The sequence below is a fragment of the Pagrus pagrus genome, assembly GCF_965226575.1.
Source record: "Pagrus pagrus genome assembly, chromosome: 17".
NCBI classification, from domain to species: domain Eukaryota; kingdom Metazoa; phylum Chordata; class Actinopteri; order Spariformes; family Sparidae; genus Pagrus; species Pagrus pagrus.
In genome coordinates this window covers 14,986,042-15,003,507 of record NC_140201.1, presented here as the reverse complement: position 1 = coordinate 15,003,507, position 17,466 = coordinate 14,986,042, and the positions used below count along the sequence as shown (strand labels likewise).

At 43.4% G+C, this 17,466-nt stretch overlaps 1 protein-coding gene across 1 annotated transcript in view; it reads right to left on the bottom strand.

The window, feature by feature from the left end:
* Positions 1-4,838: 4,838 nt before the first annotated feature.
* sdc3 (syndecan 3) overlaps positions 4,839-17,466 on the bottom strand; it is a 39,572-nt gene continuing 26,944 nt past the window's right edge. Inside the window, exons 2-5 of the mRNA XM_084379503.1 lie at positions 15,816-15,909; positions 12,106-13,013; positions 9,980-10,169; positions 4,839-7,836 (exon numbers count right to left, since the gene is read on the bottom strand). Of these exons, the coding sequence (XP_084235629.1) occupies positions 7,670-7,836; positions 9,980-10,169; positions 12,106-13,013; positions 15,816-15,909 (1,359 nt within the window). The 3' untranslated portion in view covers positions 4,839-7,669. The remainder of the gene's footprint in view (positions 7,837-9,979; positions 10,170-12,105; positions 13,014-15,815; positions 15,910-17,466) is intronic.

The window sequence follows — 17,466 nt, the reverse complement described above, 5'->3', positions numbered from 1 at the left end:
CTAGCTCAGCCGTACAGCTACATTTTAACATTATATATAAGATTTGATACACTTAGAAATGACTACACATTATTTGAGTTTAAAGTGGTTGATCTCAATCTTTGTGATGTCAAACCCTGTTCATCTATGAGTTGTTAGCAGCTCCGTTCAAGAAAGATTTCCTCTCTAATCTTTTCACATGCTTTTCATAAAATCACAGTTCAAGGTCCAAAGAGATACAAGTATTGAATAATTAATTTTAAAAAAGCAAAGATTGAAGAAGTGTTTTTCTTCTCTCTTCTCCCATTAATCTTCTCACAACCCACCAGATTTATCTTATGACCCTTAAGAGGAGGCCTGACTCACAGGTTAGCAGCCACTGATTGAAACTAACTCTGTACATTGTTAACCCTTTATTTAAGCAGGATTTTAAATGCAGGAAATAAACTCGAAATGGAATATTTTTACATTGTCTGTGCTTTTCCCGAAATAAACGGTCTTCCACAATTGATATTCATAGTACATCTGTGAATTTCAATTATCACCTCATAACCTCCACTGTATCACTATAATGTGCAATAATGATGATAATTATGTGAGAACTGGGGTGAATTTCGCAATAAAATTCACTATTAGATTATTGCAGTTTTTGGGGGGTGTAAAAGTAAAACTCCATGTAGCTTGTAATTAAAAATAATCACACCCCTGTGAATCATATCACCATAAAATTAGACTGTAGCTTAATAAAAGACTATTACTTGTAATGTGTTTTGGGATTTCAGTGCAGGTTGACTCGACTGTTAGTCGCTGATAGGCTGATCTTCTTTCAGATTTACTGTATGTTTCCTATAAACAGGCCAGAAGACACCAGAAAACTGAAGAAAGCCTTTGCGATAACAGAGAAACAATACTTTGTAGCTTAAGAGCCCCTAAAACAAAGTAATGTATCCACGAGTTTCCTGGGGAGGTCAATGGGGAAGCTGGAGGTTACCAGGCAAACGATTATGGGTGTTACTTCCGGTGATCGGCGGTAAAAAAAAAGCTTTATGAATGAATGATATGCTGAACCAAAGACGTAAGAAAGAGGATTAGCGTCCTGTTGCCATGGAAAAGGCCGGATCCGGTTAAGTGACATGATGCGACAGAAGTTGCGGCTGAAATTCACACAAGGTATCCTGTTAAGAATAAGATGGCTACCTTTTTTCATCAGTTTTAAGTTGTAATCAGCTCAAACAAAGACTGATTCTCCTCCTTTCTTTGAATAAATAAGGTTAAAAAATATTCCGTAATTTACAAGAGAAAAGACAAAAGATTATTCTAGGATAAAGCATGACTTTGTGTACATCATAAACATGTTTGTACTGCTTCCCACTCCAATAAATAATCTTGCGACCCCTCAGATTTATCCTGCGAGTCCTCAGCTGTAAGTTGAGGATAAATAACGCTGATCCTTTGAGCTTCTTATTCCACAAAATCCTAAAACAGGCCAACACAAAGCCTTTGTTGAATAAAGTGCACATGTAACAGCTCACTATCTATTATTCAGTTGCGTGCACAGCTCCCAATCCAAACTATTGCATGTCAGTGATGAAAATGGCAGGTTAACATCATCTTCCAGTCTTGCTGCAGTTGTTCCTCTGTTACCCACCAGATGGGGTACTGATAGGACCCCAGGATCTTAAACCTTCTCCTGCCTACCCCGACTTTACCCCTCCCACACAGAAGAGGACTGAGATAAAACCCCCCTCATCCTTTGTGTGAGGTACATTTCCATATCAGCAGCCCACTACCCAAGGCTGGATTCACAGAAAGGCCATCTGCAGACTCCTCCACATCAGGTGACCTTGGTTTCATCTGGTTTGATGCAAAGAATGTAAACTGAGGCTCCGTTAAGAATAATTTCCTTTCCTGTCTGCTCACAAATCCCTACGGACAGTTTACCCAATCTCTTCATAAGTACATTTTTATACGATGACTTAAGTATAACAACATCTCTGGCTGGTCCTCCCTCGAGTGTCTGGTGAGCTCAGTAAGTGTAAATGGGCTGTTAAGAGGCTGTGATCATACAGTAGCTCTGCATACAGGGTGGTGTACATGTCACTGGGTTAGAAGTGGTATGAAGGCCAAGCTAATGCTGGAGTGTGACAACACTCGAGTGAGACTTCGTGTCTGTGTGCAAGTTCTTTTGAATGTATGTAAGTTCTTCAGATTGTAAAATCTGAGCAGCCTTTTATAACTCACTGTGAAGAAACAAACAAATCCTGGGCCTCAAACTTAATCCAGCACCAGGGGGAAGTTGAGCTATAGCCAAGAAGACAGAGGATCAAAAGGTTCAGATCAACCAAATTGCAAAAAAAACACCATATTTTTTCACTTACATCCAGGGGTATTGGGCAATGCAACTGTTTTGTTTTGAGAAAACTGTCTGAGATTGTTTTTTTCCTGCAGCCCAGTGAAGTGGAGACAAGAAGAATTTATTTAGTAATGCTCACAGCTAGAAAAATCACATTTAAATAATTCAGTGGTGTGTGTCTTCCAGCAACAATGTCCTGGTTACTTTGGATAATCCAAAGACCACACTGACAACAGCCTGTTCTGGATTAGCAAGAGTAACCAGGACACTTTGTTCTTAAATGGTATGATTGCTGAGAGCGCCACAAATTGTATTAAAGGAAAAGTTAATCCAAAAATGAACGCTCAGTCATTATCTCCTCACCTTCATGCTGATGGAAAGTCCGGTGAAATTTCATAGGTCATGAAACATTTGCAGCATTCGCCGAAACAACTGAAGTAGATGGGGACTTGTTTTAAAACGTAAAAAAAAATAATAACCCCAAAAAACCCATTAAGTGTTTCCAGACAGCCAGTGTAATCCAAGACCTCCAGGAGCCCTGAGATCCAAAGATGTTATTTACACCCTTGACGAGCGGTCGAGCTCATGCACCCACTTCAGACCTCCTGCGCGCTAACGCTTTTAGCCTAGCAGCTACAGTAAAGGTTTCAGCTTTAAAGAAGAGTGTATATACGTTCTTTCAAATCAGTCAAGGTAGAAGTAGAAATGTCAGGGTCTGATATCACAAGTCTGGATCAATCTTGAATGCACTGCCATACTGGATGTTAAGTGAAAAAATATTTTTATTTTTTTGTAATTTGGGTGAAGTGACCCTTTAAGTCAGTTAGAAATGTCCCAAACTGCAGCTTTAATGGGGGTCTGGGGACTACTATTTATGAAGTCCCAGTAACAGCACTCAACTTAAATATTACTCAAGTAGAATCAGGTTAAGTATTAATTAACTCCATGTTTAAGTAGCCTAGACAAGCAGCTCTTCCAGCAGGTGCATGTGGTGATAGTGAGAAGGCTAACAGGGTGTTCTGACTATATTTTAATTGCATTTAATTCCTCAAATTATGTCCCTCTCCAACACAGCGACACTCTTTGCTTTACTGAAAAGCTTTTTTTCCCCACTGTTTGCTTTATGAGTGAGAAGAATGTGTGATTTGGGCCACAAGAGCAAAAAATGTTCATTTATTATGTAATTCCTGCAATCCTAAAAGTCCTTCAGCCCATTCATCGTTATCTTTACCTCCTTATCCTTCGGCAGAGTCACACAGAGGGCTCTAGGTTCAAACAAGGGACTGTCTTGCTGTGAGGTGCATTTTAAAGGCATTGATTAAAATACTTCATCAAAAATCCTGAGCAAGGTAGTGTTTTTCCAGGACAGGAGTACTGGTGGGTTTCTCTCTGCAAACAATGGAGCTTGGACCTTAAAGGACTAGTTTGACACTTATTCGCTTCCTTGCCGAGGGTGAGATAAGAAGATTGATACAAGCTCCAACCAGCTGCCAGTTAGCTTAGATTATGCCAAGTTCACACTACAGGATTGTAGCCCTGACCTTGCCGTCGCTGACTAATAGTCCCAGATCAGAGGCAGATCAGCGCTTGCTCCGGTGAACAATGAATAGTGTGTGTGAACCATTCAAAGACGTGATCCAGCCATAGCTCGCAAACGTGTTGCCGACGGCTGCTGGATATGTAGCAGGCTAAATATCTGGTACCAGGAACGAGCTACAGCCACTGAGAGCAGACACTCCTCTCCTCTCTCCCTCTCTCCTCTGCTGTCATCCACAGTAGCTCTCTGAACCCAATCTCTGTACAAAGCAGGCGCAATAACAGCTACTATCATTATCAGAATACATGCAAACAAGCTGTTCAGTATTTGTAACTGTGTCATCTTTGCTTTTTCAGTGCAAAATAAATCCTTGCTTTCCATGCATCCTCCTTATCCTTCCTCGGCAAAAACAGCGCACCGAGACCTTGGACTGCTCGGGCCGATAAATTCCCATGTCACGTCTCACACGTGTGATCTTGTTGTGTGTGACCTCCTGTCGCTATTGTGCAGAGTTGCCAAGGTATTAGGTAACAAAGTTTGCCTCCCACCACACTAAAACTAAAGCTCACACCACAGAAATAGTCCAGCGCAGAACTGCATAACTGTTTGAAACCAGAACTTGACCTTTATCAGAGGTGATGGTGGGCAGATTCTTTTTTTATTCTTCTTTTTTTACCAGTGGACGGAACCGGGCTAGCCGTTTCCTCCTGATCCCATTCTTTATGCTAAGCTAAGCTAACCAGCTGCTGTATAGCTTCACATTCAGGAATACTGTATTTTTCAGTGTTTTTATTTTTCAAGTGCTGAGAGAGAGCGTATTGGGATCATCGTGTGCTTGTTCTTTGTGGTTTGGTTTAAACAACAGTTGTATCTAATGGAGAGCAGACTGGACACTGACAGCAGAATGGAAAATGACATGTGTCCTTGGTTTATCCTTTTACAACAAAAAAAAAAACAAGACAAGAGAGGACAGATTTACCCAATCAGGTTTTTTATTTGGAACAGAGTGGCAGATTAGTGACAGGGCGGTGGCGTGGAGGATCCGCCTCCTCTCGCTCACTCAGCCAATGACAGAAACTCAGCCTTAAAAAAATGCAAATGTATAAAAACAGGAATGGGAACAGCAAACATAGAGTAGTGTAGCCTCCATCGGGCTTCACACACACACACACACACACACACACTCACACACACACACATGCATACCTTTACTCACAAACAAATTCACCCTCTCTCTCACACACACAGACACACACACGTCTTATTTGGCTACGCAGGCTTAGATGGGTACAAACACACATGTTTACACTTCGACAGTCACTTTAGAAAAGACAGTACGTGTTAAGATCATTCCTGCCTGTGAGAAAGTGGCGCGTCGTCTGTCGGTCTGTCCTGCGGCAGAGAGACAGACAGGCAGACAGACAGTGAAAAGACAGTCAGTGTGTGTGAAAGCCACTGTGAGGGACCAGCTGCCCCGAATTCAGCAGTGAACAGACTAAACACACGCAGACGCACACACACACACACACACGTCGACAGGCTAGTCAGTGTACACAAGAGTCTGCTGTGAAATACCAAGGTGAAGCACTCACACACACACACACACACATACAGGTGGTGGCTTAGATGAGGTGTACACACACACACACGCACACAAACATATTCGCACACAGTGGCGAGGTGGGCAGGCGACGTACACACACAGGAGTGGAAGAGGTGCGTTACCTGTCTGTGGAAGAGCGTGAGAACTGCTGGAGTAGGTAAACACACACTCGACCACAGTACATTCCGACTTTAACTCGCCCCTCTTTTTCTTTCAAACACACAAAGACACACACACACAGGCATCCACACACACCCAGACTAGTATAGTTTTGACTCCCATGCATTTTTGTTCTACAGTACTGAGTATAATAGAAGCTACTAGCCCAGTCGCACTGGTGTGGTTATTGTTACAATCTCTTAGATAGAAGCACAGCCCTCCTGTCTCCTCACATTCCCAAACCGAATCCTTACCCCTTTTCCCCCCGTTGTCCCCTTCCCCGAACAAAAAAAGAGCCCGACGGCAGGTTCAAGTTGACCCCAGAAACGCTAATTCGACAGCTGTTTTCTCCTCGTAACCAAAGCTTCCATGACAAAAGTTGTGATTTTGACCGAATTAGTGCATGCGGGAGCAACTTCCCTGCGAGGATTCACACTTTTTTCATTAAAGCCCCTCTCGCTTCCCAGAGGCCCCTCCCATCCCCGAACAGAGAGCCAATGGCGAAAGAAAAAAAGGAAAGTGAGGCATGCAAAAAGGTGTGCGAGTGACGGAGGGAGGGAAGATATCAGATGAGGTGATGACTGGACGCGTAGTTGTGCTTTTACACAAACAGACCAAACTCTAAACCAACCGGTAACTGATCCATAACTAATCAATAACATATTGAAACCACCTGATCTCGCTTGTTTCAACGAGTGATGACTATCACGATGACGACGATGAGGATGACGATGAGGATGGGTTTGATATGTGTTTGAATGATATGATTTACAGTAGATTCAAAGTCTGTGTGATGTCTGCACTTGTGTGTGTGTGTGTTTGTAAGTGTGTGTGTGTGTGTGTTTGTGCATGTGGCTGACGAGAGCACAGCTCATCTAGAAGTGATGACGGATGTGATGGATAAAAACTCTTCATGATCATGCAGATGGTTAGTGATGCCAGAAAGGATACGCTGATATTTACATATAAACTTTTTTTTTTTTTAAAACTGCTAAATACACATCCTCCTGTTTCAAGAATTATTATTATTATTATCATTATTATTATGGTTTTATTATTATTATTATTCACCATCCAGCCCAAAACATTGATATATTATTGGTTATTATTACTATCCGTAACTAGTCTTTGTACAGCTTAGAGGAGCAGATGGACCAGCCGACGTTTTCCACAGCGGCTCCTCGGCGTTGAGAAACACGCGGAGGGTCGGTCGCCGTATTCTGGTTGGCCGAGCACAGAGAGAGAGGTCAGAGCCACCTTCGAGCAGATACAACTCTGTGTGTATGCATTTGTGTGTGTGTGTGTGTGCGTGTTCATGTGGCTGCATGGATGTGCGTATGCGTCTTTGAGCACCAGAGGGATGGAAGGCACAAAAGAGACCTTTCCTCTCACCTTTTGACCCTGGGCTCTGTGCGGCCAACCAGACGCTCTGTGTGGATTTTTTGGGGGGGGGAGTGAGAGGCAGAGTCGAGCCCACCCCCTCTCTTTTTCTTTTGTGGCTCGCCCCGCTCGCTCCACCCCTCTCTTCTCCTCTTTTCTTTTTAGCCTTTTCATTCGCTCCATAAAAACAGAGGAGGAACTTTTTTTTGTGCTCGAAAACACAGGTTAAGAGCTCGTGTTTTGTTTTGTTGTTCGTTTGTCATTTTTTTACAAAATAATCATATCATTACATACAGAACAAAAGAATCTGTAGAATATTAATAACAACATTTACTTTAAAAACATCTCGTGTGTATGTGTTATTTTTTTTTCAGAATATATTTGGATTTTTTTTTTGTTCCTTTTGTTTGTTTTTTGTTTTTTTGTCCTCTTCTTCGTTGAAAAGAAAGTTCCAAGTCTGCAGAGAGAAAGGCGCTCTCAAGTGTTTTGGAGACGAGAGGAGAGAGGGATGAGGAGAGGCGAGCAGATGAGGGGGAAGGCGACGAAGAGGAGGAGGAGGAGGAGGAGGAGGACGGGGGCTTAGAGTATCTTTCTCTCTTCTCTCTCTCGCTCTTTCTCTCTCCCTCGATGTGCGGTGTGTCTCTCCGCCATACGAGTGTTATGCGTAAAACTCCTCCTGCTTGTCTGGTTTCTGGTAGGTGACGGTGGCCTGTTTGGGTTCCTCCAGCGTGTAGCTGCCCTCGTCCTTCTTCTTCATCCTGTACACCAGCAGCATCACCAGGAAGGCTGCAAACAAGGCGCCCACTACTCCTCCAACTATCACCGCTGAGGAAAGATAGAAAGAGACGGTGGGTATCTTAGAAAACAGAGACACTCTCTGACATACACACATAAACAAACACTAAAACACCATTAGAGCCACATCCTGCAGCAGACTATATCCCCACAGCTACCACAGCGTTGCTACGTTCTAGCTGCTAAGTGAAGACTGATGAGCCTGAATGTGCCAACGTACATTGTGTGTGTGTGTCTGTGTGTGTGTGTTTGTGCTACATAGCAGTTTAGCCCGATGGGGCTGGTGTAACCAAGCTGCAGCAGCTGCAGCTTCCTTGCCACACGTCACTAATGAACTGTGTGCGATAGATTAATGTGTGGTTATCAAGAGGGAAAAATAACTTTCCCTCGTTAAACTAATTGGTATCGACGCCAAAACGGAGAACAAACTGTTTATTCTCCAAAATGCTGGAGGAACACTTTGTCTCCATTTATTGTGTGGGAGGTGTTTACTTTGTTCATTCCATTACTGCCAATATCAGAGTGCATCGGCTGGGGTATTTAAAACAGCAGAACTTTTCACCAAAGCACCGTCACTGCAAAAGTGTTCGCCGCTCTTGACTTTTCACACCATTTCTTGTGATTAAATCTAATTTTTAAAAAATGTCTTAAAGTTCAACTATCTCTGATTTTACTGTGAAAGACAATTGTGATATTGGAGTTGCAGTTTCTCATAAAAAAGACATGATGGACTCCTTTTTCTAGAATCCATGATATCAGATCTTTATTACCATCACACAGTGACTGAAAGAAATATTTGTAGCCACGCTAACAATGTGGATGGGTCCGTCCACCACATCGGTCCCGCTGATTAACATGAACTTTGATTTGTGATTTGCTGATCTCAGTCAGGCACCATCATCAGATCAAATTTTGATATATTGCACCTGTAATAGTCTTTGATGAAAAACTATATGAAGGAAACACAACAGCAATCAGTTGCTGCATTAACATAGACCCTCATATCCCCAGATAATCAGAACAATAGCCATCATTTTGATGGTACAGTGTCTTGTAACAGGGTGAAGGGTGTCTCTGTCTCAGCCACTCCGCCCCCCATCACTTGTTTCTGCACTATGACACTTCAGTGAGAGGGGAGGATCACAGCGTTACATACATGTTTACTTCAACATACAAGTTTTCAACTGAAACGCTAATATTGTTCACAGGATATGATGTGGGTCCATCTTGAAAATTGTATTAAGTATTATTAACTAATGAATGAATGACTTGAATTTCCTCAATAAAGTCATTAAAAAAAACATCTTATTCTTCTTCTTCTGTTATATTTTCAGCAGATGGTTCACGACTGTCCATGTAACCACAGATAATGTAGCAAACGATTTGAAACCGGAGCACAAATAACCTGAACCTTCAAACACAATTTCAGAATTTTATTTCACCCTATTGAACTGACAAACTTTCTTATAATGTTGGCAAAAAATCTTCTGAATCAGTGTGAAAAGTCAAAAATAGATGATGACAACGCCTACACAGGTACAGCACTATATATGAATGTGTGAGCCTGATATGTGGGGTTGTAACTTGCTTCTATCACACAGAAAGTCTAGTCTAATATCTGTTGCCTCCTGCTCTTTACCAATGACCAGGAAATCAGCGAAAACCACAGCCACCAGTCCACCAATCAGAACAGCTGAAGGAAAGACAGAGAGCCGGTCAGGTCAGGCAAGTTGGCTGCGCCCTCACTTTCTACAACAGCTCTTTGGGATGAGGAGAGGAGAGGGCGGCACTTGAAAAGAAATTGGATTTGCCCAGAGGGAAAATGATGAGAAAAAGAGGGGAGAAAGGAGGGGTTGGAGAACCCAAGAAGAGGATTGCTTGTTCTCAATGGGTCAAACGGGGCTAAGTAGCACATTCACTTATCGTGATGAATCTGCAACTACTTGAACGCGAGTTACTGCCAGTTTATCTTAGCAGCTCCCAGTAAGCAGGGAAAGAATAGGAGGCAACGGGGGATGAAATCTGTTGCTCTAAGAGGTGACTACCAAGCGGTTCACATGACAGACAGGATCAGACGGACACACAGCGAGACGGACGGACAGACACAGAGCTGGGTGACCAGGACAAACATTTAGAGAAGACTTTACAAATCACTTTACAGGGAGATGCCTACCTATTAACACCTCTTTTCTCTCCAGGATGTTCTTCTGTGGCAGCTGGGCAGCAGAGCTTCCTCCGTCCACCGTGTTTCCGATCAGATCGGGCTCCTCTGGCATCATACCTCGACCGAGATCGTTACGGCGATCAACGGGGATCTCGAAATCTCCACTCGTCCCCGCAGCACCCATGTCGTTGTTAGCCTCCTGAGACGGAGAGAGAAAAGTGAGACTAACGACAGGAAATTTACATTTGATGTAATCACATTTGTTCCATGGAGCCGCTGCACTGAAACTCATCCAAACCAACACAAACGGAGAACTTTCCATGGCACATGTTCGCCTTTAAAACAATGGGCCTCTGTATGTTCTCAGCGGGGGAAAGTTGTATATTATCCAACACATATACACACTTCATAAAATCTGGCAGCTCAATTACAACGTGGAAAACCAGACAAATCTTTATGCATCATGCTTTAATGCAGCACTGACGCAAATAAACAGAAGCACACTAATCAGAGAAAATGGCTCTGGTCTGTAAATGACTAAGCTGTCAGTGTTTAAGAGGCAGGCAGATTTAGGGCTGGTTATCAAACCTCAATAGTTTATTGGTTCTGACCAAAATGAGTCCATTAGTACAGATTTGTGGTCTCATTCACTTATTCTTTGATCAGATAGTTCTTGACTTAAATCATCATTTTGCCAACTTTAGACTGCATTTCACTGAGGCAAAGCTCTTTTATGACTTCTCGTGTTTATGCCACATTTAAAGGGAAAGGCTGGTGATATCGATATTTATTGATCTTATTGCAGTCTAAACAGTTCTCATTAAGTTGAACAGAACCAACAATGAATTGATTCCTGAAGTACTGCCTTTGTAGCTAAACCATGACATAGCGTATTCTTCTGCAGCACAAAGCTGCTTTTTGTGTAAAAAAAACAAACACATAAGCCACAAGTGACATGTTCTGTCATCATCATGAGCATGGGCATGGTTTACTTTGGTTCAATCCTACATACACCATCCTGCTGCTGGAAATACTCAAATGTGAATTAATTTACAACTCAAAATAGTCCTCAACTAACACACTATCAACTCCTGTATGAGTAACATACACAACTGCTAAGCTTGTTTTGCTAAAGGAAATGTTTTATATTTTGGACACTGTGCATAATTGCTTTCTTTCTGAGAGTGACATGAGAAAATGATACCACTCTCATGTCTGTACATTAAGTATAGAGCTGGAGACCGGAGGTGATTAGCCTAGCTTAGCATAAATACTTGAAAACAAAGGGAAACTGCTAGCCTGGACATTACAGAAAGTTGCTTTCTTTCTGAGAGTGAGATAAGAAGATTGATACCACTCTCATGTCTGTACATTAAGTATAGAGCTGGAGACCAGAGGTGATTAGCCTAGCTTAGCATATATACTGGAAACTAAGGGAAATGAATAACATGCCTCAGGCTTATGTTAAAAAATATGTTTACCTGCACCTCTAAAGTCTAAATAAATGTGGAATATGTAATTTCTCCTGCTTGGGGTCTCTCACTCAAAACAGTACAGACAAAAGACTTAGTTTGATGACGTCGTGAAGGAGCATGGGATCATGGGAGTCGTTGTCTTTAGTGTGAAACAACCACCATTGCCAATGAACACATCTGACGTGGCAGGTTTAGTCATGTTCACTATCCTCCTTCCTCACTCGCTGAGGAATATTGTTGGAAACATTTGAGATGATGCATGTACACAGCAGGCTGAGTCGCTTTATACATTTTAATGCGGAGCTGTTACATATTAAACATGCTGTATGTTGTTTGTTTAATCACTACACAAACAGTAATGTAAAACCAACAATTTGCGGTTTCAGAGGGATTTATATGCTATAAATAACTCTTGGCAAACAAAGTCTTGGCGCCGTGACTTCCCAGAATCTTGTCGTCGTGACTATGCCAGGCTGGTTGACTGGGTGGATGGATAAACTGTTGTTTATCGAGAAATAGTTCCACCACTTAATTTCCTCTAAAACCCTGAAACTCACATTTTTACATAACTCTGATTTGATGCTCGCCTACGGGAGGAAGTTATTATTGTTTATTGCTTACATATCAGTACAATAACGTGGGTTTGCTGACTGAACTCACCTGTGCAGTTGTGGGCTGCTGTGGGCGGGTCGTCCTCTCTGTTGGCACTGCCTGAGTGGCTGTCGTCATAGGAACCCTGGGCCTGAAGGGGACCCTGGTCTTGACAGTGGTGGCGGCGGTGGTGGTAGGCGCAGCCGTCGTGGGCTCAGGGGTGGTCTCTGCTGTGCTGGGCATGTCTTCATCTGTGGTGGTTTCCATATCGAAGCCTGGGTAAAACGATGTAGGTTCAGGCGACAGGTAGACGTCCTCTTCTTCTTCTGTGGTGCTCAGGTCGTCCGAACCGGCAGAGGGCGCTGCACTTTCTGCAGTGCTGTCTGCTGGGTTGGTGGTCACCACCGGGATGGCAGCAGGGGATCGTGGGGCGGCGGTGGTCTGGGCAGCGGCCCTGATTCGCTCCAGCTCCCTCTCTCTTTCAAGCTCACGCTCTCTCTGCCTCTCTCTCTCTTTCTCCCTCTCTCTCTCACGCTCCCTCTCTCGCTCACGCTCTCTCTCCCTCTCCCTCTCTCGCTCCATCTCCCGGACCCGCTCCCTCTCTCGTTCCCTCTCCCTCTCCCTCTCCAACTGTCTCTCCTTCTCCAGCTCTCTCTGCTTCTCCTTCTCTCTCTCCTTCTCCAGCTCTCTCTCCTTCTCCAGCTCTCTCTGCCTCTCCTGCTCTCTATCCCTCTCCCTCTCTTCCTCCCTCTCTCTCTCCTTCTCCAGCTCTCTGTCTCTTTCCCAGAACACACCGCTCTCTCCATCGGCCTCGGTGGGCAGCGGGGTGGCGGTGGGGTCCTCTGGGTCAGGGCTCGGCTCGGCTGCAGGTGAGGCGGAGGGGGCGGGGCTGGTGGCCTGGGTGGTGGAGAGGAGGAAGGGCTCTTCTGTGGTGAAGGACACGCCCGCCGATGTCGGCCTCACTCTGATCTCAGGAACTGGAGAGGAGAGGAAATTTAATTAGAAATATACCTAAATATATATATAGTCTTTTGTGGCTCCAGAGGAAGCTGCCTGTAGTGTCATAGATTGCCTCCAGTGATGTCATTTAGTGGCTAATGCATTGTGGGTAATGTAGGTGCAAAATCCATACAGCAGAAGCAAAGATATCACCTTTTTTATTCCACATTTTCTTCTTTCTTTGAAAAACGTCACCTACATTACCCACAATGCAATGTACCCAGTGAGTGACATCACTGGAGGCAATTCATCAGATTACACGCAGCTTCTCTGGAGCCACAAAAGGCTTTATACTACTTTTTTCACACACACTTTAATTTGTAAAATTGTTGGAGTTACCCTTTAATGCCTGTCACCAGCTCAGATTGTAACCTATCCTGTTTGTTTAAGTCATGAAAGTATCGAGGATGAACTGAGGAGACTCTCAGCCTGAGGAAGGAGCTGTTTTGTAGTCTGGTGGTACGGCGCTCAAGTTAATTTTGTTTCGCCTTTGTCTACAGGGGCCGCCAGAATCAGCAAAAAATGAAAATTTCCTTGTCACAGCTTTAATTTAAGAAGCAGAGGAGTCAAAGAAATTACACATGTACACATCTTACTTAATCACACATCCCGTTCGTCACTCAACAGTCACACAGCCCACACAAACATTAAATCAGAAACCGAGACTGTGGCTGTATTTGAAAAATGAGTCCTCTGGGTGCTCATTCACTGCTCTCTATATAATAAACATTCAGAAATTGACTCTCTATTGAGAAGGACAAGAAGATTTCAGACGCTTAAAAATCACGCTGTCATTGTGCGTCATCACTTATAGGTGTAGTGTTGCATAATTTACATTTTTTGGATCCATAAAATGTGATACATCACACTGTGGGACTGTGTATAGAGAGCAGTGTACACCATATCTTGCGTACATTTCACACTATAGTCAACGGGAATATATTTTAAAGGTTATTTTTTGGGGCGTTGTTGAGAGGTTACAGCTGAGAATCAAACTTGAGGGTATAGGAAATTTGAGGGCAGAGATATGAGCGAATCCTATGATGGTCCTAAGCCGACTCAATTTGGAAATGCTTCCTCTTCCCTCTGGTTTTAACCTCTATCTACGCTAAGCTGCCATTTTTCTCACCTGAAAATGGACCTTGTTAAAATAGCACTCCATATTGGCTAAATCTGAGCATACCTGCCTCCTGTTTTAGTGTGGGCAGGGAAACGATGATGTAAACCTGGTGGTGAAGTTAAAGTTAGTGTTGCACTTCCATAAGGTCGGAGGAAACACACAACGCACGGATTAAAAAAAGATTTATCAATATTTATAAAGCAGAAGCCGAGTTTCTGCTGTTTTCTCTCGCCTCTCTGCGATCATTTCAAATGTCAATAAAGTCAATCATATAGCACCGCCATGTTTGTTTTGTCAAATGGCTTCAGGGTCACAAAGCAGTGATTTTATTGACGTCTCGGCGCGGCAATCAGAGCCGCAATCAAATCGCTATTTTCTGCTCATTTAACCGTCTGACAACAAAAACGGAAAAATATGTAAATTAGAATAACAGCAGCGAATTGTGAGTTCAGCTGTACTCAAACATCGACAGAACGGAGGTTGGTTTTACCCGCGGAGACCAGATGTTGGCTGGGATGTGTGGTTTTGACGGAGGACGGAGAAGAAAAGATTTAACTGTTGTTGTTTTGCCGTTTTAGAATGGAAGGAGATTTTTAAGCAAATAAACGGAAAAAGCAGAGGTGGATACGAGAGAGAGGGAGAAGAGAAGAGAGAGAAGAGAGAGAAGAGAAGAGGAGACGGTGCTGACGACTGAGTCATTCTCTTCTTAAATCTCATAATAGCATTATACCACCTTTCATTTCGCCATATAGCAGTGAAGCTCCCTGGGTTGAAAGAGAAACAAATTGAATTTACAGGCTCAAAGACATGAAGGCTGACAGAGGAGCTGGAGAGAGGAGCGAAATGTGGACTCGAACAATGCATCTTCTGTTAAACTTATCACACGCCTCAAAATGCCACATTCTGCAGCAGACAGCGACGCAGAACGCACATCCGCCTGTTGAAAATGAGCTTTCCCTTTGGAATCAGAGGGCTCTGTATCACGGTTTGAGATAAAGCAATTTGCCGGGGCTGCTGTTTCGACCACAGGGGGTGCCCCATCTGCACTCTCCTGCTCTGAATTGTAATTTATTTTGCCCTCCGCTAGCGCAGTGCCTGAACCGAGGGCAGCCCTCAATGAGTCATGCTTAATAAGGAGAGCCATGCAGCCAGATCAGAAAATCAGCCTGAATTACACCAATGTGATTTACGTTAAGTCGGTAATTCCTACACACGCGGGCAGCCAGCTCACTCAAATGCAGACAGACACATGCAGATAGGTGCACACAACTGCTGGTGCGCGTGTGATCGTCTAATCTGTGTGGACTGTAATCTGATTAGAGTAAATAAGATCTCGGGGAAATGAGCCCTTGTTGTTGCTTGTTTGCGAGGGCGTGTCTGTGTTTATAGGTACTTTCTATAAATGTGTATAAAACCTGTCTGTCGGGTCAAACAGCATGTCTGCACCGTGTAATTGTGTGTGCGCGGCCTTTGTGCATGTGAATCTGCTGAACAGAGCGACAATAAGTCCAGAGTGAGGAGGAGGAGGGAGGAGGAGGGGTCTTCAGGGTCAGCAGATTGAAACCCAGCAGCTGTCGAGTTTGAAAGCACCAGGGCGTGAGTGTGTCACCTCACACACACAGACACACACACACACACACTCAAACGCAATCGCACTTACAGCCAGAGCCGGAGCCTGAGTAGAGGTCCTCGTCGTCGTAGAACTCGTCTCTCGTCGAGCCTTCATCATCGATAGACGGTGACCAAGTCTGTCCCTGAGAGAGACACAGAGGAGGAGGGGGGGATACAGATGACACAGATTAGAGTTATCCATCATGAATGACTGAGCTGTTCGTCATTTCATTTAAAAGAGAGACCACTTTGGCAGATTACATGCACACGCGGACACACACACAACCGTCTGAGAGGGGGGTGCGGGCGGCATTATGGTGGACAGGGCAACATCTGTCCGTCTGCGAGGCCGTGGAGGAGCATAGTTAATGAGTTGATCTAAAGCTGGGGTTTTGGCAGAGGAACATCAAAGCCTTTAAGGAGAGAGGGGGTTTTATTCAGGCTCTGCGAACGTGTCAGTTACAAGCTATGCTCAGCCTGTAAAGTAGCATGCAGAGTGCGAAGAGGCAGTTAACTTGTGAACTCTCCGGCTGCCACTCACAACACTTTCCATCATCAATTCAATCAATCAGTATCATTCAATCGTTGATTATTGAGCCAAACACAATGTTTGTTTCCAGGTAGATAGCTGAATATGATCAAATTTTCTTCATGATGTTATCTCAGAGGGAATATACATCTCAGGAAGCTAAAATGCACGTTTGATGCTTTCATGTCTCATTTATAACAAAACTTTCACCAACGTTAGCTTGGAGACCTAAATAACCTCAGACTAAAGAAAATCACAGCTTGAGTTTACCCAAAACTAGCAGTTAGTCGGAGATGGCGCTGTTACTAGGTATCCTAGATGCCCAGTAAATAAGCACAGCAGAAACTTCAGATAGACATCTTTGAGTGTTACAGTTACATTTGAAAATCACGACAGAAATAAACAAGTTTCACTATTTCACATTTCTACACAATGCAAATCAACCAACAGTTGTCTATCCTGAAGCTACAGTTGTTGTTAGTGCTAGAAAAGGGCGCCAACTGCGAGAAAACAGCGAAAAACTCTCATTTCCTATTCCGAAAGCCAAAGGTGATGTCCTCAAATTTCTTAATTGTCCAACCAACATGATAAAACCTAAAGATATTCAGTTTCAAATGATAATCAACAAAGAAAAACACCCAATCCTCACATTTGAGAAGCACGAACAAGAGAATATCGGGCACATTTCCTTGATAAAAGGTTAATCAGTCAGCTAATTAATCTAGCAAGAGACTAGATTCACGCTAGCAGCTGTGTGAGGCTGCACCAGTTGAGCTTTGCGCTAAATGCTCCCTGTAGCAAGCTAAACATGGTCACAGTGTCAATGCTTACACGCTGATGTTGAGCATGTGTAAAGTTTGCCGTGTTCACCATCTTAGTTTAGCGTGTCAGCTTGCAGGTCATAAATCAAAGTTCTGGAAAAATGAAAATGTCAACCTGACAACAGTGCTCGATCAAAAGTTTAGGGTTCACCAACATTTCTACAGTTCATCCAGAGAGAAACAGAAATGTGCCAAATACATTTTGTGGCAATCCCACTGATAGATGTTGAGAAATTTCACTTTCACAAACCACAAATGCGAGCCTCATGGTAAGGTAATGAGGTAATGAAAAACCAGGGGATCACCAGAGTGATGTAGGTTACACCGTATTATTATCTGTACCAAATTTC